A 23330-nucleotide genomic window follows, 5' to 3' on the forward strand; every position below is an offset into this window, starting at 1 on the left:
AGTACTGCTATGATCAATTCTTTACATGTTTTATTTGAACACTGCTTTACAGTTGGCCCAGCTCATGACTTGGCTTTCTAAGATCTTGTCAACTATGAGGCTCTTCTTATTATTTTTTGTCCTCATTTTATAAGGAAAGTGGGCTCAGAGGTTAAGGGACATGCTCTGATGGCAGAGTCTGCAAATACAAAAGTCAGACCTTGAATTTGGGTCCTTGATTCCATGTTCAGAAAGTGAAGAATCTAATTGCATTCGGGTCTGTTGCAGAGTCGGGTAGGAGGGATGGGGCTTGAAATGGCATTCAGGGGCCACCTGGGAAGGAAGTGACTTCTCGACCCTGTGTGGTGACTGCCTTGGGGGTTTGAGGTTGGAAGCCACACAGCTCTGACATGACTCTCCTTTGCAGGAGCATTGGCGTCATCACCTACATCCTGTGAGTATCTCCAGCCTTGGGGTGCAGACCTGCTTAGCTCAGGAGGAATGAGGGGGGCAGGGGGACATCAGTAGATGTGTCAAGTGCACAGAGCACCTGAGGCTGAGCTCGGAGCTCCACTTCATACATTTGAGCAGGGCTAGGAGTCTGGGAGAGCAGCCCTCCCTCCTACACAGCTCACTTCTAAATTCCTTTGTGGCAAGCTAGGGCTGCTCAGCTCAGCCTTCCGCAGACTGTATATGCTCACTGTAAGACTGTTACTTCGCCAGAATCCTTGTGACAGCCATGAAGGCGCCTACACCTGCCCCATCTCCCTCCTCTTTTCTCTCTTCTCATCCCTAGGTCCTTTTTCCTCCCTCTCACATCCCCTTTCCTCCTCCTTTCTTTCCCCCTTTCTTGTCCCCTGTGACTTAAGTCACAGTTTCTGCGTATGTGGTTTTGTGTGATTTATTTATTTATTTATCTATTTATCTATCTATTTATCTATCTATCTATCTATCTATCTATCTATCTATCTATCTATCTATCTATCTATTTATTTATTGGACTAGGCCTCATGTGGGACAGGATACTAGCACTGTCTCTTTCATTTTTGTGGCCATGGGCAGGTACTTAACCTTTAGACCTGTTTTTCTTATCTAAAAATTAGGAATCACGGACTTCCTGCCACAGGAAGTGGGGTGGGTGGGAATAAGCCACTTGCACAAGTTTCATAGGCACTGCTTTGGCACACAGAGTTGGCTAGTAGATACTCAGCCCCTCGCTGGTTCCCAGTGGCTACCCTCTCACAGCCCACATAGAAAATACTATTTTCATGGCATTTTCAGGGTAAAAGCCCATAGCCAGGGCCAGTGTTCCACAGGTGAACGATTGTTCTCAGCAGCATAAGCTGGGAGCTCTGTACAGCCACACTGACTCCCCCAGCTGCAGCTGAAGCCCTCAACCCTGGCTGCACAGGAGATCTCTTAATACCTCCAGTGGCCGGAGATCCATTCAGTTAGAATCACTAGGGGAGAGCCATGGCCCCAGCTGGCTCTGCTGCAGCCCGAAGGCCAAGGAGCCTTCCTCTGTAATTCCAGAGCCAGGGAAGTCGCCCATTGCTTCTTAAATCTTGGGTGTCTTTAGAATTCTAGTTTTTCACATTGAACTATTAAAGAATTCTACAGGCCATATAGTCTTCTTATGACTCCTTGAACTTGATTATTTATTTTATTTTATATTATTTTTCTTTTGTTTTACTGTGTAGCTCTGGCTTTACTCATTTATTTATTTATTTATTTATTTTTGTGGTACTAGGAATTGAACCTAGCTAGAGTAATTGAACGTAACTAGGCAAATGTGCTACCACTGAATTATATCCCTGGAACCTCTTAATTTTTTTTCTTTTGAGATAGAGACCAAATTGCCCAGGCAGGCCTTGAACTAATGATATTTCTGCATCAGCTTCCCCAAGAGCTGGGATTATAGGCCCCATGTGACCAGGCCTGACTGATATAGCTTAATTGAAAACCTGTTTTATCAGAAGCACAGGGTCAGGAACTCAGGATCCTGACATGGAGGAGGGTTGGATTTTCTTGTCCTGGGCTCTGTGTCTGTGGGAGATACACCCTACAGCTAGTATCACCCTATGGGAGCATGGTTACATTGGAGGTTTGAGCACACGTCTATGAAACCCAGAGGGAGAGGCTGGAATTGTAGAAGGTAGGTAGGTAGGTAGGTAGGTAGGTAGGTAGGTAGGTAGGTAGGTAGACAGACAGACAGACAGACAGATATATTTGAACTGGGATCAACTCCCTGGATAGTAAAGAGGTGGGCGAGGACACAGCACATGTGATACAGACCAATTTCTGGTCTTATGGAAACGGAACCTAGGACTCATAGAGAGTTATTTGTATTTTATCAATGACAGAAATAATGACCATTAATTCTACAGCCACTAGTATGGATCAGGGTTACAGAAGGCAGTTTATCTGTTTCTTGTGGTACTCAGGATTGACCCCAAAGATCTTGTACATGCTAGGCAAGCACTCTACCCCTGAGATACATCCACATTTATTGACTTTTTTTGAGATGGGGGTCTCACTGTGTAGTTCTGCCTGGCCTAGACACTCTATGTAGATTACCCTAGTTTCAAATTCATAGAGATCCTTCCCCTGCCTCTGCCTTCCAAGTGCAGGGATTAAAGGTGTGCACCATCATGCCTTAGCCTTCCCTTGGTCTTTTGAGACAGACTTTCTCTATGTAGCTCAGGCTGGCCTTGCTGTTCCCCGGGCTAAGAAAGCAGCAATGGGGACAGGAGTGACTGCCAAGGGCTGTCTGGTGAATAGAGACATTTCAGCCAGGTGAGATGTGGTGAAGGAGTAGAAATAAAGTGCAGGGTGACTGCTCTTTCCAGCATGATGTGGTTAATCCAGGTAGGCAGTGCGTGCATGGGGTTTGTGCATATCAAGGGTGTGTCTGGGTAGAGGTGCCCGGTGCTCAAGGGGAAGTCAAATCACGAGCTGGTGCTTCAGGGGGTCCTTGTATGATATACCCTTGTCAAGCCCTATGGGGATGAAATCTTGTACAACTTCTGTGCCTCTCAAGCTGTGCTCTAGCTGCTCCCTCAGTCTGGAAGTTCTTTCTAGAGCTTCTCTGATGGTTGACAGCCTGTTCATTCTTTAAGATAGAGTCAGTGCAAACTTCAACCACCCTGTGATGCTGCCCCCCACTTCCCTGTGCTCCCCAACTTCTTTGTCTGGCCCCTTATTATATTTTACTTTGTTCTGCCGGGGACTGCTGTCTCTTCTTTTAGCTTCTGAGTCCATTAAACACAGTCTCCCTGGGTCAGGTACTCAGTCGGAGGTCCAGAAAGTGAATTGAGTTGGACCGCACTGAAAAGTCTATTGTTTGGTTACCTGGAGAGAGCAGGCCAGGGTTCCCTGAGTCTGTTACTCCAATGTCTCTCTCCCTTCCCTCTGTTACATGGGTCTTTCTCTGTTGTACTCAGACTAAGTGGAGCGTCCCCCTTCCTGGGAGACACGAAGCAAGAAACACTGGCAAACATCACAGCTGTGAGTTACGACTTTGATGAGGAGTTCTTCAGCCAGACAAGCGAACTGGCCAAGGACTTCATTCGGAAGCTTCTTGTGAAAGAGACCCGGTAAGAGGATAAAGAAAGACTGTGGTTTCTCCGGTACTCATCCTCTCCTATTGCCTTCCAAAGTCTGCCTCGCTTGGTCATCTGGGCCATGTAGCCCAGTCTGGTCAGGTGCTGAGAAGTGTCACTGGCCATGACTTGACATTTATCTTGTCATTTCGGTCTTTGCCTTCATCTCCTCCTGCCAGCATACAAATGACTCTGTCTCCAGGAGCATACACATGTACGTGCTTGCATGCATGTGTATTTGGAAACCAAGGGTTATTGTGTGCAGTCTTCCACATATGGATGCAGGACTCTGATTTGAAAGATAAACAATGAGCATTTTGAGGCCTGTTCAAGTTGAGAGTGGAGGCAGACAGACCCAGAGAGGCCAGGATATTGGGAGAGATGAGACATATTAATCCTACCCCTGCGTCAGAGCCCAGGTTGAGTCTCATGGCTATATGGCCAAAGAAGGGGGATGGGCAAGAAACTGTGTAGAGAGCTGTGATGTAGCGCAAATCTTAAAAGTTCTTATTAATAAAATCAAACCCAGAGCCAGGTATTGGGGTGAATGCTGGAAGATCAGAGAGACAGAACAGGCCACAGCTAACCTCACCTTGACAACTTCTCAGCCGGTCCCGTTGCCTCAAACTGGAAGCCTCTGAGACCTCATCTGAATGAATCTCAGCTGAACTGCTGCTAAAAGCCTAAAAGCTTAACCAGGCTCTAGTTCCTGGTCCTCACACCTTATATACCTTTTTACTTCCTGCCATCACTTCCTGGGATTAAAGATGTGTGTCACCATGCCTGGCTGTTTCCAGTGTGGCTTTGAACTCAGAGATCCAACTGGATCTCTGCCTTTGGAATGCTAGGATTAAAGGTGTGTGTGCCACCATTTTCTGGCTTCTACGTCTAGTGGCTGTTCTGTTCTCTGACTCCAGATAAGTTTATTAGGATGCACAATATTTTGGGGAACACACACTGTGACTTTTCTGTGTGAGCATCAGAGAAAGGCCTGGATGGGCAGGGGACAGGGCCATATATATGTCCTCTGATTTTCACAGATTTCAGAGAGAACCAGAATGGGGTCCTGTGATGTGCAGAAGCCCTGGTCTCCCTGTGTAGGGCAGTGCTGGGGTTGGAGTACCTCCCTGTATGTAGAGCGATCAAGGACAGAGGAGATGCCTAGGAGCCAAACACAAGAGCGTTTGGCACCGCAGAGCTGCCCTTCAGAGGAGTCTGGAAGCTCAACAGAGGGTGGCAGTTAGGCCCTTCAACTTCAGGAACTGAAGTTGAGGGATTGGGTGGTAAGGTGTCTCTATTGAGGTTTCTGCCTGGCCCACTTTCCCTAGAGTATTGGAAACGCAGCCAGTTTTCGGCCCTGTCCGCGGCTGTACTGCCTTGATGTACAGCCAAAGAATGTAAAAAGGTAAGACACGGACCACTGCTCCCTCCCATCAGTTGTCCTCATGGAATTTCTGTTTCCTCGTCCTCGTTGCAGGAAACGGCTGACCATCCAAGAGGCTCTCAGACATCCCTGGATCATGGTAAGGGCATGGGAATGAATTCCAGTGAGCAGGAGGTCTGCCTTCTGCCCCCAGAGCTGGCTGTGGCAGTCAAGTACAAACGGCTGTTAAGAGGCCTGTGCTTGATCTCGGGCACTGGTCAAGGGTCCTCAAGAGGCCTGTGCTTGTTCAATGGGGTCATACTGGCTCAGTACTGGAGTGCTTGCCCTGCTTGCATGAGGCTGTGAGTTCCACCAGAGCGCCACAAAAACAAACCAACAAAAATAAATAAAATAGGCTTATGCTACCTAAAGTTTGTATTTTATGGGTTCAGAGAGCCAATGGAACTATCACAGACCTCAGCTAAGACACTTTTCCTTCAGAGGCCAGCTTACAAAATGTTCTTTGTTGGAGGTCATGTTGTAGCCAGAATCTCTGGCCACTAAAACCTTGGCTCTGTGATCGGGTACATTTCTTTTTCTGCCTTCTGGGCTCTCACTACAGGATGAAATGCAAGTCTGTCATGTAGCTTCTTTAGGCACTGTGTGGCCTCAGGGATTGGGTCCTGAGACAGAGACCTGATGGGGGAGAGAAGCCAGATGTTAGGACAGTTCGATTCCCTGTAGGAGGGTCAGGGTATAAAATGAATCCCCATAACCCGCCTGCAGTGGGGGGCCCACTGGTTTTCACAGTCTTGGAGTTTGGCATGAAAAGCACGTTGGGAGTGATAGAGGGACTCAGAACAAGGCTCCAGCCCTGGCTCTGTGGGCTGACTAGCTGAATACTCCTCGGACTACCTTCATTGTTCACAGAGAAGGCCCACAAAAAATGATCCAAGTGTAGATAAGAAGGGTAGAGGGCTGTGGATGATAAATTCCTTTACTCCCTGGAGGATGGGGAAGGCCAATAACCTTCCAAGTTGGGATGTGCCCAGAGCCCAAAGCCAGAGAGCTTCTTGGGCTCCTTCCTGCTGAGCGTGCTGGCTTTTGCCCAGGCTGCCGTGTCCTGAAAGGCAGATATCTTCAGCCTGCCTTCCTCTGCCTGCCGTAGCCTGCATGTTTCAGCCCTTGAGTGGATGTCTGCAGAGCCCTAGCTGCAGCCTGCTTGTGTGTGCGAGCTACTATGAAATTCTATGTATGTGGTAACCCTCTCTAATGGCCATGGAACCCTTTGCCCTGAAGTAAGCATGCAGGCGGCACCCCCACATTCCTTAACGTCTCTTATGGTCTTGTTGGGGGAGCGGTGCTAGCCTCACCCTGGTTCTCCTTACCATGTCTTGACCCGAGCAGTGAATGCCAAAGAGGCCATGTGTGTGCCTTCCGCCTGCAGTGTGGACTGCCCTGTGGAGCACATATCATGTTAATATTCTGGTTCTTCTGTCTGAACACCTACTAGTCAAAAGCAGAAGCCAGAGCCCCTGAGCAGTGGAAGACACAGCCTGCCCAGCTGAAGACCAAACGCCTGAGAGAGTATACCCTCAAATGCCACTCAAGCATGCCCCCCAACAACACTTACGTCAACTTTGAGCGCTTTGCCCATGTGGTAGAGGATGTGGCTCGGGTGGACAAGGGATGCCATGCCCTAGCGGGAGCCCATGACACCCTGCAGGATGATGTGGAGGCCTTGGTCGCTATCTACAACGAGAAGGAGGCTTGGTACCGAGAGGAGAATGAGAATGCCCGCCATAACCTGTCCCAGCTCAAGTATGAGTTCCGTAAGGTGGAGTCCCTGAAGAAGCTCCTGAGAGAAGACATCCGGACCGCAGGGGCCAGCCTTGGAGGCATGGCCAGGAAGCTAGACCATCTGCAGGTGCAGTTTGAGGCTCTGAGGCAGCAACTCTCGGCAGATATGCAGTGGATGCAGGAACTGGTGGGCAGCTCCCAGCTGGAGAGCCGGAACACAGATGGTTGCGGTCTGGGCTCCGTGTTCCACCAGGACACCAGTGAGTCCCTGTCGGAGCTGCTCCAGAGATCGCACACGGAGGAAGTCCTGGCCAGCTTGAAGCTCTGAGCACCCGAGTCTAGTCAGTAGTGCGTTCCCAGTGCTTTGCAGAAGCATGCTGTCTTCTACTCTCCTGGGGCATCCCACCAGAATTATCCTGCAGAGTATATGTGCATCCTTCTGCTCCCTCCAGAGTTTCCCAGCTACTGAGGTGCTAGTTAGTGATTTACTCTGCACTCCCTCACCAGCCTGGTTTTCTGAGAAGGTGCTGACACAGCAGCTGGGCTGTGAAAACAATTAGAAAATATATCCCCTCAGCATGCCTTTCTCCAGGGGGTATCTGCCAGCCCCCAGGAGGTACTTGATAACTGAGTAATGATGATGGATTGGCTCACCTCTCAGGTTCCGTCTGCATGCCTTGAGTGCAGATCTTGGGCAGTGATCGACATAACTAAGAATAACTTAGTCGGCAGGTTGCTCTCCTGTTACAGAGTCGGGATTTTAAAATATACAGAGAAAATATTAACTTTCTCTTAAATTGCCTTCTTACTCATCAAGTCTTTATGTCTGTGACCTTATTGGATTCGTAAAGAACTCTGTGAAATAAGAGGCTGGGATATAGCTCAGTTTCCAGAGTGCTTGCCTAGCATCTGCAGAATCCTGGGTTGAATCCCCAGCATAGTATAAACCGAGCTTGGTGATGCACACCTCTATCTGGTACTTAAGAGGAGGAGTCAGAGGATTGGAAAATTAGAGTTATTTCTAGCTTTGTATTGTGTTTGAGTTAAAGGCCAGCCTGGGATATATGGGACCCTGTCTTGGGGTGGGGTGCAGCTCTGTGAGCCGAGAAGATGAGTGACAGTATTTTTTACTATTCATTTCTCTGTAGCCAAGGAAGAAATTGACTCAGAGAAGGAGAATGAGTTAGGATCATTCATAACCTGTTGGAAACCCAGGTGCCCATGTTTGAGGCGAGTTATGGAAGAAGTTTCATGATGCTTAGCTATAAATATCCACCTTAATATTAAAGTACTGATCCCGGAGGTAAGGGGTCAACTTTACATTGAAAATGAAGACAAGAGGCACACAACAAGGAAGAATTTATTCATGTCTTCTAGGCCAGTGGGCCCTGAAGTGTGGGAAACCTCAGAGAGCTTTGGGAAGCACAAGGCTCATTGGTCTCTTCTAGCACCAAAACTTTGAGCATAAGGAGGTTTGTGTGATGTCATCTCCCTCTCCTAGGAGGAAGGCCCATCAGTACATCCATGCAGACAGCACATAGAATATGGACCCTGAACCCCACATGATGCTAGAAGCTTGGGACTGGGGACAAACTGTATTGTTTCAAGTACCTCCAACAGCCTTGCAAAACACCCATAGTATTTTTATTAAATATCATTCTCAGGTTAGTGAGAAAACAAAGAATGTGACTTGTCCTGGGTCATCATAACGTTAGTGATAAAAGTGGGAGCCTTCTGATGATTCCGTAGCTCCTTCTGACTCCCTTAACTGCTTGGACTCTAGGAACTTACGCTCTGCTTAAGTGATACCCAAGTTCATCCTTCCATTCAGACATAGTTAGCAGGCACCTGCCAGTTTCCAAATAGTTTACTTGAGTCCAGGGATGTGGTGTCAAGTAATATCAAGCTGGTTTTCTGCTTCCCTGGAGTTCTCAGTTGAGTGATAGTTTCTAGCATTAATCAAGAATTCTATAACTACAGAACTACAGCTGGTTCCCATGTTGTGAAAGAAAAGTAGGCAGCACTGCAAGGCCTACAGTGAGACAGACAGACAGACAGACAGACAGACACAGACAGAGTTGAGTTGATCTGCCCGGGGGAGGCAGCCATGTATGGAGGACACTGGGGCTGTGGTCAGCTAAGGAAACTGAGGAGAGAGGTGTCCCCCATGGGGCCATCATGTCAGTGTTCTGTGGTGAGAGGGAATGGAAGGAAAACTGAGGGAGAGAGAATGGGAGTTATAGAGTGTAGAGATAGCTGAGGATGAGCAGAACCAGTGGGACTTTGGCTTGTTGAGGAGTTCTGCCTTTGTTCCCAGGGTCACAGAAACAACTAATGGGTCCTGGGAGAAATTCTCAGTGGGTAGCGCAGACTAGATCTTGATCTAATAAAGCCAGTCTTTAGAAATATATATGCAAGCTGGATCATATATCACATATATTTAATAACTGTAATCAAAATTATTTTAATCAAATATAAGAAACCACAATGCATGATGTGTGATCATTTTATGGACAATTAAGAAAGAAAAAAAAAATCCCGTCAAGGGCAATCTTCTAGGAGGTACTACACAATGAGAAGGCGACCGAGAGACAGTGTCACCGTGCAGAAGGGAGAGCTGGAAACACACCCAGCTGCACTTGGACCCTGGGTGGAGAGGAAAAACTCAGAGCAGAAGGCCTTTGCACCATTACTCTGGGATTGGACCACCTCAGTGTGCATCAGAAGAACCTTAAGCAGGGACTGCTGTACCCCACAGTCGAGGGCAGGGGGACCCTACCTGGCTCCCCAGAGCTGTGCAGTCTTTTCTCCCGGTGACCTGCTTCAGTCCAGGCCCACGGTAATGAGATGCCACATTGATCAGTACTACTGATGTCTGAGGTCTGACATTGCACATCCTGGAACCAAGGAAAGATTACAGAACACTGTGCCTTCCCCTAAAGACACATGACTCTACAATTGTTTTAAAGTCCTATATGCCCCGTCATGGAATGTTGCATACTTGTTTGGTACAAGACACTATGAATATTAAAGGTCCTTTTGATTGCATCAACATACCTTGACCTCTACATCTGGTTTCCGAAGAAGAAGAAGAAGGCCATGGATGGAAAGATGCTCAATGAACCATCTTTGAAGGCCAAAGTAAATGCAAGAAGATTTAAGTGTTGACTTGATTAGGGAGGACGGGGAAGGAAGGCAGAGCTGGTTTTCTTGGGTTTGTGGAATCAGCTACTCTGTTCACACTGAGAGGGTCCTCAGAGGTAAACTACCCAATCCTCTCCCCATTATAGCAGTTTACAGGGCAGCACTTATCCAAAGTCATGTGGCTGTCAGCCTCTGAGCTGGCTCTGAGCCATAAGTGGTTTCCTTCCCCACAGTGAAACTGTCCTCTGTGTTCACGGCCAGTCCCTAGTGACAGGGTCTCCTTTAGATGTTTTATAACCAGACCCTTAACTGTACAAAGACAAAGTGAACTGAGAGAAGCACCCTGAGACTGTCAGGGAAGTTAGAGAAGACTGTGTGACTTTCCTGTGTCACCTGCCAGACAAGCTCCTTTCTCCTGAGGTATCACATGATGCAAAGGGGCGTCTGAGGAGGCCCAGGAAATGAGGGCAGCCAGTGGACCTGTTCGCTCCTTACGAGCTCACAGCTGGTATTTGAATAGCCACCTGGAGCACAGGACTGTCATGGCAGGAGGGTGTGTGGGGGGAGTGGAGTGTTTCACTGGGACCTAGAGGAAGGAGGCTTGGGAGCGGCACACTGCTCCATGAGCCACTGCCACCATGGAAGCTTTTGCATTCAGGGAGGATATATTTATATATGGGGTGCACATATGTGGACAGGTGTACACATTTTATCCATATGTGTGTGCTTGTGGAAGCCAGTGGCCAACCTTGTTTTTCCTCTGGAGACGTCTTCCTTGGTTTATGTCTTAGGGTTTCTGTTGCTGTGACCAAGGCAAGTCTTATGAAGGAAAACATTTAACTGAGGTGGCAGCTTACAGTTTCAGAGGTGTAGTCCATTGTCATCATGGGAAGCTTGGCATCTGGGAGTACGGCGGCGTGCAGGCAGACATGGTACTGGAGAGGTAGCTGAGAGTTCTACATCTTGCAGGCAAGAAGTGAATTGAAACACTGGGTATGGCTTGAGACATATATGAGACCTCAAAACCCGCCTCCACAGTGATACACTTCCTCCAACAAGGCCACACCCACTCCAAAAACCACACCCCCAATAGTGCCACTCTCTTTGGGGGCCATTTTCTTTCAAACTACCAGTTTATTTTTGATAGAGAGTCTCACTGTATAGCCCTGGCTGGCCTAGAATTTACTATGAAGACCAAGCTGGCCTATAACAGAGATCTACCTGTCTCCGCCTACTCAATGTTGGGATTAAAGGTGTGTGCTACCATGCCTAGCTCATCTACCTTGTTTTTGAGATGGGGTCTCACTGGGACCACATCGACAAGGTTAGCTAAGCCATTGAGCCCCAGGGATCTGCCTCTTTTGGCCTCCAAAGCACTGGGAGCATGAGTACATTCTACCATGTCTGCCTTTTTACATGGATTTGGGGGATCAGAGTCAGGTGCTCATGTTTGTGCAATAAGCGCTGTGCTGACTTGGGACACACACACGCGCACGCACGCACACACACACACACACACACACACACACACACACGACTTGAAAGTAGAAGAGGCACTAGTTACAAAGAGGAAGAGAATTAGTACAAGAGTGGAGGAGAAATGAGAAGGATTAATGGTGTGCGTGTGTGTGTGTGTGTGTGTGTGTGTGTGTGTGAGTGTGAGAGAGGAAAAAATATGATTGAAATACATTATGTGCATGTATGAAAATGCATAATGAAACCATTTATTAAATATAATGATTATATGCTAATAAACATTTTTAAAAGCTACCTCAAAGTGGAAAAAAGACTGGGTATCAAGCCAATGGGATCCAGTCAGTTGGGAGGTGGGAAAGACTTGGTAAGCAATCGTTTAGAGCAGTGTTCTCAACCTTTCTGACGCTTCGACCCTTCAATACAGTTCCTCATGCTGCAGACCCCCAATCATAAAATTTTCATTGCTACTTCATAACTGTAATTTTGCTACTGTTATTAATTGTAATGTAATATCTGTTTTCCAATGGTCTTAGGTGACCCCTGTGAAGGGGTCGTTTGACTCCCACAGGGGTCATGACTCCCAGGTTGAGAACCACTGAGTTAGAGGTATAAGACAGCAGAGCTGAGTTCTGGTGGAGGCAGGGCATGAAGAGAACAGAGCGCTGTGGAGGTCTTGGGCAGCTGCCTCATCCTGGAGATACCTGGCCCCTCTCGTGTTGGTAGGAAGAAGGTCCGGGGCAGGATCTGGAGGGCTGAGCGCAGATTGGATCAGGAGCTTGGAATTGTTGAGCAACAGGGGTAGTTACAGAGAGTAAGAAGTTTTTGTCTGTAACATTATAAAGGGAAAATTCCAAAACCTACACAGAAGTATGGAGGAATGGTGCGGTGAATTCTGTGTGTCGCACCCTGTTTCAGCAGGGGTCAAGTCCAGGGCAGTGGTTCATCTCCTACTCTTGCTTCTTTTGAAGCATTTCAAATACTTTAAAACAAACTTTAAATGTATTCAACTCCTAAGTCCCCCCTCCCCCTTTTGAGACATCTTGCTGTTTAGTCCAGCCTGGCCTCAAATTCACAATCCTCCTGCCTCAGCCTACCAAGTGCTGTGGTTATGGATGTGTGCCACCAAGCCTGGCAGGACCTTCCTCAGGTGCCTTCCACTTTTCGTTTGAGACCAAGTCTCTCATTCTCCTGGAACCTCACCAAGAAGGCCGGGCTAGGTGGCCTTTGGGCTTCCAGGGATCCACCTATCCCCTCCTCCCCTCTCTGTTACTAGAGTTACAAGTGCATGTGACTGTGCCCAGAATTTTATGTGGGTTCTGGGGGGTTGAACTCAAGTCCTCATGCTTGTGAGGCGAGCCTTTCCTGGCTGAGTTGTCTTTTCTGTATCATTATTGTGTCGTCGTCATTCTGCTGTCCCTTTGTAAACTTACACCCTCCTCCCACGGCCAGGGTATCTGGGACGTTCAGTTGGTTTGTTCATATCAGGACCCAAGCACAATTCCCTCATGGCCTTTAGCTGATGCCTTTCAATTCTCTTCAGGACACAGGAAGGAGAGTTTTGGAAAGTTTTTTCTTGGAAAAAAAATTGCTCAGAAAACAGAAAGTCTGGCAAAGAGGATTAAACTAATGTCCATGTGTCTGTGCTGAAACCTAACAGGAAGATGAGGCTAGGCCAAGCACAGAGAGGAACCTCTTCACCTCCTCCCATTGGCTGATCACTGCAGGGTCAGCTCTGGGGCACCCAGCCTTTCTGCTCACCATACCCAGGCAGGAGGAGGCAGAGACACCCACACAATTTTCACCTGCATCTTCTTGGGAAAACAAGTATTTGCCAGCAGGGCCCAAGCTCCAGCCAGCACAGGGAGGGGAAGAGGGGTCCCCTGGAAGAGACTTGACTGAGAGAAGGGAAGTCTGCCAGGCCCAGAGTGGCAGTCCGGGGCAGGATCGAGAAATGTCTGCTCCTGCCTTTCTGCGGAGTGTGGGGCTGTCAGGATGGCACGGACGGAGGCTGGAAGAGCTAGTCTATTTGCAGCACCCGCGGAAAGCCTGGTATTTAGAGAAAAGTCACTGGAGAGGGTGCCACAGTTCCTTTCACATGTCTTGGGGGTGGCTGCTGCTGCTGCTTCCTCTCCCTGCCCTGTGGAAGTCATTTTAGACCCTAGGGACACACCCCTGGGCTGTGTCAAGGACATTTGCATCTGTGTAAACAAAGCCTGACCCCAGCCACAGCTTTCTGTTTTCCCACCTCCCTTCCTGACCTTTTTTGCAGACACTAGACAGACATTCCTAGGATCCTGGTCAGAAACGCCTGGGCTCCCTGGTGTCAGTGATAGGCCGTAACTGGAAGATGGGCACTCACTGTCTATCTGAAGAGGAAGGATCAGGGAGGCAGACACAGCCCCAGTTCAACAGAAACAATGCCACATTCCTTCCCGGGACAAGTCTCACTGTAGAATTTATGTCTCTGACTTTCCAGGCTGAGATGACAGCATCAGCCTTTTAGAGACTCTTAGCAACCAAGAACCCATTAATGAGGAAAGGCTAGCCTGACAGATTCATGGCTTAGGTGGCCTCTTCCTTGGAACTCATGTGGCTGTGTGTAGCATATAGAGTGGCCCAGAAGTAATTGTCACCTCCTGTTGATGGGCCTGGGAGTAGGTCCGCATGACATTTCATGTGGGCCTCTCTGCTCAATGAGTGACTTTTCTGAGCCTGTAGGAAGTGGGATTTTCCTTAATAGGATTTCCCTGGCCTCTGTGTTGTCTCTCCAGCTATGGGGGCAGGGGGAAGAGGTGGGAATGAGTCGTTTCTCTTCTAGGTGAGGAAACCCATCAGTAAGTACATAAGAAGTCCCTTCTTTCCCTGAGTCTGCTGATCTACTGGTTCAAATTTCCTTATGAGAAACAAATACACCCTATCAGGATTAGGCTCAAAGGTCATTTATGGCTGAGTGAATTGCACCTCTAAATGGTAGTATGATAGCTGAGCAAAGTGCCCTGGGCCTCCAATTGGTAGGTGTGAGCAGATCCCAGGTTTAGGATTTCTTTATTATATTTATTTGGGGTGTGTGTGTGTGTGTGTGTGTGTGTGTGTGTGTGTGTGTGTCCGCACGCGCATGCAAGTGCCCCATGGCCCATGTGTGGAGATCAGAGGACAGTTTTTGTCACATGAAACCTGGGATTGAACTCAGGTCATCAGGCTTGGCAGCAAGCACCTTTACCCACTGAGTCATCTTGTTGGCCTGGACCTGGAATTTCATTGCAGTTTGTCCTGTCAATAGCTCAGGGAATCAATTCAACGATGCAACTGGTAAGCGGGAGCACCGTTGCCTTGGGGAGGAGGGAGGAGGGAGGAATGGCTTGGGGTATAGACAAGGTCACAAGCAAATCCCAGTGTCCTCAGGTTGCTCCCCCGACTGCCAAGTTGACATCATCAGGTTCCACACACAATAAAAGAGCACACGAGGCTCTAGTGATATCAGAGTCGGCAATATTTCCTGAAAGATGTCTGAGTTAGGCTTTGAGATATTTGGGAGTATGGGCTGAGGTAGTCCTGGAATGGGCCTCCTGCCAGATGCCAGTCCAAAGCTGTGTGGATGGTCGTGTACACTGGCTTCCTTCTGGTGCCTGGTGCCGTGATGGGAATGAGAGCAGAACTGTGCTCTGAGTGTGGTTAGGGAGGACCAGCTCTGAAGAACCTGTAGGCTGCCTTCTGTAGCTCTCAACTATGACAGCATCACAGGCTGTCAGAACAGAAACAAACAGCCGTATGGGCCTGAGGGATCATCCTGGACGGTTGTCCTTGGGGCCAGAGGGTCCCTTGAGAATCCATGGAAGCTATCAACTGTCCTTGGAACCATTGCTTGCCTAGACACACACACACACACACACACACACACACACACACACACACATTTTTACTCCCATAAACAATATATCATAAACTGTGCAATTCAGTGGTTCTTAATATTTTTACAAGTTCATACAGCCACTGTCGCTTTCTAATCCCAGAACATTTTTATTAACCCAAAAGGAAAACATATTTTTAAGGCTGGAGAGGTGACTCAGCAGATAAGGGTACTTGCTACTTTTCCTAAGGACCTGAGTTGTATTCCCAGAACCCACATAAGGCATTGGCTTCCCATGAAGCTGGAGTTACAGGCAATTCTGAGCTGTTCAACATGGGTGCTGGGAACCAAACTCGGGGCCTCTGGAAGAGCAGTATTTGCTCTTAACCACTGAGCCATTCCTCCACCCCCCTTTGTTTTATTTTTAATTATGTGTATGTGGAGGGGGGAAGGTACATGTGAGTCAGGTGCCTAAGGTGGCCGGAGCCATTGGGTCCCTTGTAGCTGGAGCTGCAGGTGGCTGAGAGCGGCTGGACATGAGTGCTGGGCATCGAGTCAGATCCTTTGCAAGAGCAGTGTGCACTCTCTCTTCACTGCTGAGCCTTCTTTGCAGCCCCAGGAAGAATTCTTCCATAGTCATTCCACATTCTCTCCTGGCCCCAGCTAGTAACCTAATCTGTTTCCTGTCTCTACTTATCAATCTCTTCCGGCCATTTTATACAAATGGAAGCACACAGAGTCAGTCTTTTGTGTCTGGCTTTTTCCTCTTAGAACATTTTCCAGCTTTATTCGTGTTTACCATGGCCCAATACTTCACTTGTTTTCATAATTAATACTAATTAGTGTCACATCGCATGGATATATGCCACATTTTGTTTATCCAGACATCGGCTGATAGGCTTTCGGTTGTTTCCACTTTTTTGGATCTTAAGAATAATGCTGCCCTGGACGTGAGGGTGATCTGGCTGTAATGTCTGTTGCTGCACTGAAGTTGATCTGGCTGACGGGGTGGCTGTCCCTTTCCTCTCTCAGTATTCCATGTGCGTGTCTCCCAAAGCTAGGTACGTGGTCAAAGATGGCTTCCCCTGTAGGGAGGACTGTTCTGTCAAGGATATATGAGTAGTTCTGCTCTTCTGCTAGAACCTCCAAACAGACTCTGAAGAAAGGTGCCAGAGCCGGAGAGATGGCTCAGCAGGTCAAGGCCCTTGTTGCCAAGCCTGAGTTCACTTCCTGAGACCCACGTGGTAGAAGTAGAGAACCGGCTCCTGCAAGTTGTCCTCTGACCTCCATGCACACCTGCCGCACCCCCACTGGTGAATAAGTACATGTCATTAAAAGAGTGGTGCTACTCTGACCATTCATATACAGGTTACACTCTTAAAATCAACAAACCATTTTAGGATGTCCACAGACTCCCCAAAACCTCTCTTCAGCTAGGAAAACCTTACTTTACTATCTTACAAAAGGGGGACATTTAAAAGGAAATGGAGAAGGATAACGACAATCAGTGTATTGCTGCTTGCTGAGTGGTCCTGGATTAAGTATTTCCCATCCATGGGTTCATTCCGCCCTGTCATATGCATCTCAAGATTACAGGCGAGACAGCAGAGGCTCAGAGAAGTCGTGGGGAGCTTTTTGCAGTCAAAGACTGAAGCTGTGTTGTGACTGCCCGATAGTGAAAGACGACTGTGCATCTGTCCTCATTTGACCCGCCCTACCCCACCCCCACCCCGTCAAAGCCCCCATTTCTTTCCATTTCTTAGTACTAGAGGAGTACCAGTGCTACGTCTGCCAATAGGCAAGCATTTCACCAAAACCAGAGTCCGTCCAGTCCTCCTTGCCGTAGGGTGACCCTCTCCCCAAAGTAATACTGATGGCTTCTGCGTCCAGCTTTTTCACTTAGAGATGGCAATCACGTCTCTGCCTGTCTGTCTGCCTGCTGTCTCAGTTTCTCTCTCTCTCTCTCTCTCTCTCTCTCTCTCTCTCTCTCTCTCTCTCTCTCTCTCTCTCCCTCTCTGTATATGCATGCACTACACTGTGGTAATAATAGCTCAGGGACACCCAGGATATCTTCTGGGCAGTGAGACATTTGTAACATCACCCTTACGGCGACATTCGACATTCAGGCTGAGGACGGTGTGTAGTCCAGGATCTTTGGGGACGTGGGTAGCTGCCATTTGAACTCAGTTGACAGCACCACGCCGTTCTCTCTCTCTCAGCCGGTGGACAACCAGCAAGCTATGGTGCGCAGGGAGTCCGTGGTCAACCTGGAGAACTTTAAGAAGCAGTATGTCCGCAGGCGGTGGAAGGTGCGTCAGGGCTTGGGGTGAAGGGCGGGGGCCTAGCGGGGGCTCCCTGCTTCTCTCCAGATCTCCCTGCACATTTTATTTACCTGGTGGTTCTCTTCTCTCTTCCCTCAGCTCTCCTTCAGCATCGTCTCCTTGTGCAACCACCTCACTCGCTCCCTGATGAAGAAGGTACACTTGAGGACAAGCGAGGACCTGGTGAGTACGTGCAGAGCCCTTGGCTTGGGCAACTCCTGGACTGTGGGAGTGGATGGAGGAGGACATTAACTGTTTCCAGCCTCTTCTGCCCTGGAGGCTGCAGGAGACCAGCAGAGGGATATGTTTGAGGGACCATCAGGCATCCTTTCCTATGGGCTGTCTAAGGGACTGCTGCTGCCACTCCACCCCACCCCTCCAGCCCCTACCCAAGGACCAGTAGCCCTCGGGGAACTGTGGAAATGAGTCCCATAGACCATCCAAAATTTATTCTGGCCGAGTCTGAGGGTGCACACCTATAATCCAACACTGGAGAGGTGGAGGCAAGGGTGCAGGCCAGCCTAGGTGACATGAGACCCTATTCCAAACTACCCCACCACAAAAAGTTCATTTCTGACAAACCCCAGTTCGTCTTTAGAATGTGTGTTTTATCCCCTCTGTATCGTTCTTTCTAGTTTGCTTTAGACTGTCTGTATCAATAACATTTGACGATATGTTTACTTGTTATTTTTCTTTGTTTATTTACTTTTTCTTGGAGTACTAAGAATTGAACCCTGGGCCTTTAATATGCTAGGCAAATGCTATACCATTGAGCTACGTCCCTGGCCCTTTAGTGGATGTTTAAAACAAGAGGCTTATCATGGAATATACTCATCAAGGGGGTGGCTTCTAGAGCTTGTCTTCCAGAATTCAGATCTGCCACTTACTTGCTTGCTGTGTGGCCTCCAAGAGGTTACTTAATTTCTCTGTTCCAAAATGTCATCATTTGTAAAATGGGGATGATAATAGTTCCTACCTTGTTGGACAGTGATTAGGCTTAAGTGATGTCCTTTCCTTAATGCCTGTGGGTAAGTGCTCAGTGTGTTAGCAATTGTTACTGCTGCTTAAAATCCCCAAGTAGTTCTTCAAATGGGCATCAGTGTTAACACTGCAGTTGGTAGGGGTGCCCTGGGATAACCTCTCCCTCCGCATTGAGTGGAGAGAGCAAGGGGTGTCTAGAAGGTATAAATTATGAGAAAAGGTGACTCTTTGCTCAGCAGGGGACGGGAAAGCAGCTGCCAGGCAGTGGCCCTGTGTAAACTGAAGATGCTTAGCACTAGTCCCGCACCCTGGCTGCCAGCTCATCCCTCACTCCCCACAGCCCCAACATGTCCTGAGGAGTCATCCTTCTTCGGACTGAGCTCTTGTTTATTCCCACCGTCGCCAGAACTTGAGAATTGGTAGCACCAGGGGCCTGTGTGGCTTTTCGACCCTGAGTCCCTCTTCTGGCCACCAGCCTCATGGACTGTGAAGGGAGCCAACTTTGCTCGCTCTGGGAATCCCTGTTCGTCACAGGAGGTTTTGTCCAGCTTACTTTTTTATTGTTTGACTCTGACTCATACGAAAAAGTTGCTGTTCAGCAAAGCTTGAGTTATTTTTGTTGTCCCAGTCAGACTTGATTCAGGATGTGTTTGGCTAAAGCTGATCTTGCCCTCAGATTTCCAGCTGGCTCAGGCTTGCCTGGAGGGGTGTATGACAGGAGGAGGGCAGGCATGCCTTTCCCACTAAACCTGGACCTTTCGTCTTCATATAGTTACAGGGAGGACTGTAAAGAGTTTAAATTTCTTTCCTAACTTTTTCCGGGTACAAAACATAGTCTTTTTTTTTTTTTTTTTTTTTTTTTAAATTCAGACATTTGGGCCACTTGCTCAATGGCTTATTCTATAGGAAAAAAAAAGGCTGGGTCCCACATACATGTTATATGTTTTTTCCTATTGGACCTTCTTTAAAATTTTTTTAGAAAGATAATAACTTTTGTTTAGGAAGCATAGAAATTAAACATTTTGAGGGCTTATTTAAATCTGAATTATTCTTTTAATAACTGGAATTAACTGGAGCTGGAGAGATGTTTCAGCAGTTAAGAGTACCTTCTGCTCTTGCAGAAGACCCAGGTTTGGTTCCTGGTGCCGATGCAGTGACTCACAACTACCTCTAGCTCCAATTCCAGGGGATCCAGCTCCATCTTCCGGCCCCCATGGGCATCTGCATGCATATGGTTCACATATATTCACTCAGGCACACAGACAAAATAAAATAAAGCTTCATAGTTTGAACAAACGAAACCCCTTAAAATAATCATCGCAGTTTTAACACTTCGATTGGTGGGCCCCGACTGGAAAGACACTGTAACCTCCAGGTAGTTGTTCTAGCTCTGCTTTAGCTGTGTGGGGGGCTGACAGGTTGTACTTTCATGGAAGTGAAACTCAGAAGTCATTCCCTTTGAAAGGCTTTGCAGTAAAGCTTGCTGAGGGCACAGTGGAAGCCCGTTGAGGCCAAGGGTCTGGAGTGCTGGCCAGAGGACCTTACAGAAAAATCAACCCCTTCCCCATAAGCTGAGCTCAGGAGACCCAGTGTCCCACAAACCACCTTTCAAGTGGCCTTGACTATCAACAGGCACAAATTATCCACACCTAGGGGACTAGCCTCCAGGCAGCTGAGGGCTCAAAGGGCTTCTACTATGACTTTTTTATCTGAGGGGGCTAGGGAAAAAGACACTCATACACTCTCTCAATGGTTTCCTTCTTTATTCTCTGTGTTCTTCTGTGTTCTTTCTACTGTATACTTTTTTTTTCTACAGCTTATATACCCCAACAAAGTTTTTGAGGCAATTTAAGAATTACAAGGTGGTTACATTCTGTTTTTCAAGTGAATAATTACAATGAATACAAAACAAACAGTAAAAAACAGCATGTTTTCCATATCCTTACATAATTAAACATTTTATATATTACAGGTGAAAAACAATTTATCCCAAGAACCCATATACATTCATACCCAAGCAACTTGTTATAGATTAACTATGTGGGCAAGCAAGGTATTCTCCTTAGTCAGGTCTTTTACTGGCAGGCTGCATTTTGTGGTTACAAAGAAAGGGCCAATTACTTTATTACTTATCTTGAAAGGTAATCTTATAAGGAATCTTAAAGGAATCATAAACCTAAACTTTTATATATGAAAAAGAATCAGTCAGCTCTACTTTAAATCTTTAGGGTGCATTCCCACCCATCAATAGTTTTTTACATCAGGGGATTGAGGGCAGAAATGGGTACAAGGAATTAATGGTCATCAACCAATCTTAGCAAGAAAGGTGAGTCAGCTAATGATAATTGGGCTGCTTTGTTCTTGTTCCCTGACCTTAAAGAGTTCCTCACTCAACTATGTGCCTTTCAGAAACTTTACATTATCTTCTTGGGTTTTTCACCTCAAAGCTATTTGACAAAAACATCTTAATCTAACTTTAAGTTATTTTCAAAGCTTTGTTCCAGCTGTGATGCACTCCAAAACCTGTGAACATATCTCCCAACATTAAGGTTAAAAGAATTTAAGCTAGCTGGGCTAACTGGGACCCAGACGTTTTTCTTAATCATTAACCTAAGCCACAGTCTATACGGCTCCTCAATAGAAACTCATGTATTTTAGCTGTGTGACACTTTCTTGTATTTATTTTTATTCATCAAAACTCTGTACAAACTAATATTATAATTATCAATTAGACAGGACAGCTTAGGAAGAAATCATCTTCATAATAATCCACAGGTAAAAATGCGGATTAGAATGGATGTTTCCATGAGATAAACACACTATATTACAGGCAGTGGGGATCTCCCCACACCCATTCACACCATGCCAGACACCAGAGGAAGATGGCAGCAGCAAACATCTAAAGGCACAGCAGAAGCAAAAGACATTCTGGGGTCTGGGGTCTCGGGGCCTTGCCTGTCTGAGGTTGACCCATCAGACAGTTTCCTCCTGGTAGGCTGACACCTTGAACATCAGTTGCCTTTGACATGGCCACTGGCAACAAATGGCACCAGATGACATTTTCACTGTTATAATTGGGCCCCTCAGGCACCCATTTTTCTGTGGATGCCCCTCCTGCTTTCCTGGCTCCTGAGAAGGAGGTCTCAATACAATTAGTTTGGGCTCATTTCCAGCCCCCTCCTGTCTGCCGGAGGTCTCTGGGTGGAAGAGCTAAGGGCTTCCCTTTGACACCACCCCCCGCTTCCCCCAGCTTATAAGCCCCTTGCTTGAGTATATGAACTTGGGCTCCATTCATGTCATGCTGTGACACCCTGCTCTGGGCCTCTTTTTCTCCTCCCCAGAGGAACTGCGAGAGTGATACAGAGGAGGACATCGCCAGGAGGAAAGCCCTTCACCCCCGGAGGAGGAGCAGCACCTCCTAACTGGCCCAGTTGTCAGTGGCTGCCAGCGAGGTCCAAGTCCCTTGTGTTCCTTCTGTGCAAGCTCTTGGACCCTGCTTATCACCAGTACCCAGACGTTCTGTGTTCCTGAGCACTTTACAAGAGAGAGAGAAGTCTGCAGGACTCAGAACTTTCAGGAGACCCTGGGAGCTGGGGCTGTCTCCTGCTGGGGAGTCTTCAGCATTCCCCAAGCTCTTAGTGCTCCAGAAAACCGGCTTTCACCTGTCTGCTAACCTCAGACGCCCAGATGGGGTGTGGACTGAGGAAACGGCTGTAAAGGAGTATCATTTTTACCGCAGGTTAAAGGTCAAATTTAGGCAGCTTTCCTCACTCGGTGACAGAGTTCAGTACCAGCCTGGGCAGCAATCATATCGGGAAGACAGAAGCCTACCCTGTCAGGACACGTGAGTGAAGAGACTCTCTAGAGTGAGAGGACCAATCTTGTGACTTCCCAGGATTCACAGGAGTCAGGATGTCCAGCATTAGACTTTGTACAACAGCCTCTCGCCAGCCTACTGTGTTGTAATCTTTTCTCATTTTTATTATTAAACTTGTTTATCTAATGCTTGGCTGTTTTGGGAGCGATCTCCATCTGGTTCCCTATAGCCCAAGACCCCGTGGCTTGGGTAACACTAGGGTTGGCTGCTAAATGGACAGAACATTGAGAACAGTCTTCTTTTGCCAACAAGATGCGAGCTCTCCGCATCCCCCCTTAAAAGTGCCCAGCCCACCATCATCACAGAAGGCCGTGGCCCCTCCACCACCTCTGCGCCGCCTGCCTCTTGGGGGCTGGCTTGTACTTCTCCTAAATTCGCAAGTTGAAGTCCTAGCCCTCACTGTCGCTGGAGACAGAGTGCTAAGCAGCTCATGAAAATCAAATGAGGTCATCAAGATAGGCCCTAATATGATATGACTAATATCCTTATAAAAAGGGGAGAGCGGGGGCTGGAGAGATGGCTCACTGGTGAAGAGTAATTTCTGCTTTTGCAAAGGACCCAGGTTCCAGTCCCAGCACCCACAAGGGGCAGCTCACAACCACCAGTCACTCCAGTTCCAGGGGATCCAGTGCATTCTGGTCTCCACAGACACCAGGCACATGGTACCTGTACATACATGCCAGCATTCATACACACACACACACATAAAAAAATAACAATAAAAGGAGATTTCCTCTGGGCATGGTAGCTCATGTCTGTAATCCTAGCGCTCAGAAGGCTAAGGCAGGAGGATTGCCATGAGTTCAAGTTCAGACTGGGAATATGGGGGCAATTTACCATATGTGGTGCTGTGTACCTTTAAGTCCTAACTACTGGGGACACTGAGGCAGAAGGAGTACTTGAACCCGAGAGTTAGAGACAGCCTGGGTAACAAGGAAGA

At 47.7% G+C, this 23330-nt stretch overlaps 1 protein-coding gene across 1 annotated transcript; it reads left to right on the top strand.

Annotated features, from left to right (window-relative positions):
• Positions 1–319: 319 nt before the first annotated feature.
• Positions 320–22052, top strand: LOC131915139 (death-associated protein kinase 2-like). The gene is made up of 6 exons (XM_059268148.1): positions 320–433; positions 3423–3575; positions 5059–5104; positions 17431–17520; positions 17632–17715; positions 21855–22052. Exons 1-6 carry the CDS (start codon positions 390–392, stop codon positions 21933–21935), a joined length of 498 nt encoding a protein of 165 aa, XP_059124131.1. The 5' UTR covers positions 320–389; the 3' UTR covers positions 21936–22052.
• The last annotated feature ends 1278 nt before the right edge of the window (positions 22053–23330 follow it).

Source organism: Peromyscus eremicus, chromosome 7 (assembly GCF_949786415.1).
Source record: "Peromyscus eremicus chromosome 7, PerEre_H2_v1, whole genome shotgun sequence".
Taxonomy (NCBI): domain Eukaryota; kingdom Metazoa; phylum Chordata; class Mammalia; order Rodentia; family Cricetidae; genus Peromyscus; species Peromyscus eremicus.

Bases quoted from the DNA above. Each gene is read 5' to 3' on its own strand.
- LOC131915139 (XM_059268148.1), top strand. From the start codon at position 390: ATGACTCTCCTTTGCAGGAGCATTGGCGTCATCACCTACATCCT. The intron at 434-3,422 runs GTGAGTATCTCC...TGTTGTACTCAG, and splicing joins GGCGTCATCACCTACATCCT to ACTAAGTGGAGCGTCCCCCT. The intron at 5,105-17,430 runs GTAAGGGCATGG...TCTCTCTCTCAG, and splicing joins TCAGACATCCCTGGATCATG to CCGGTGGACAACCAGCAAGC.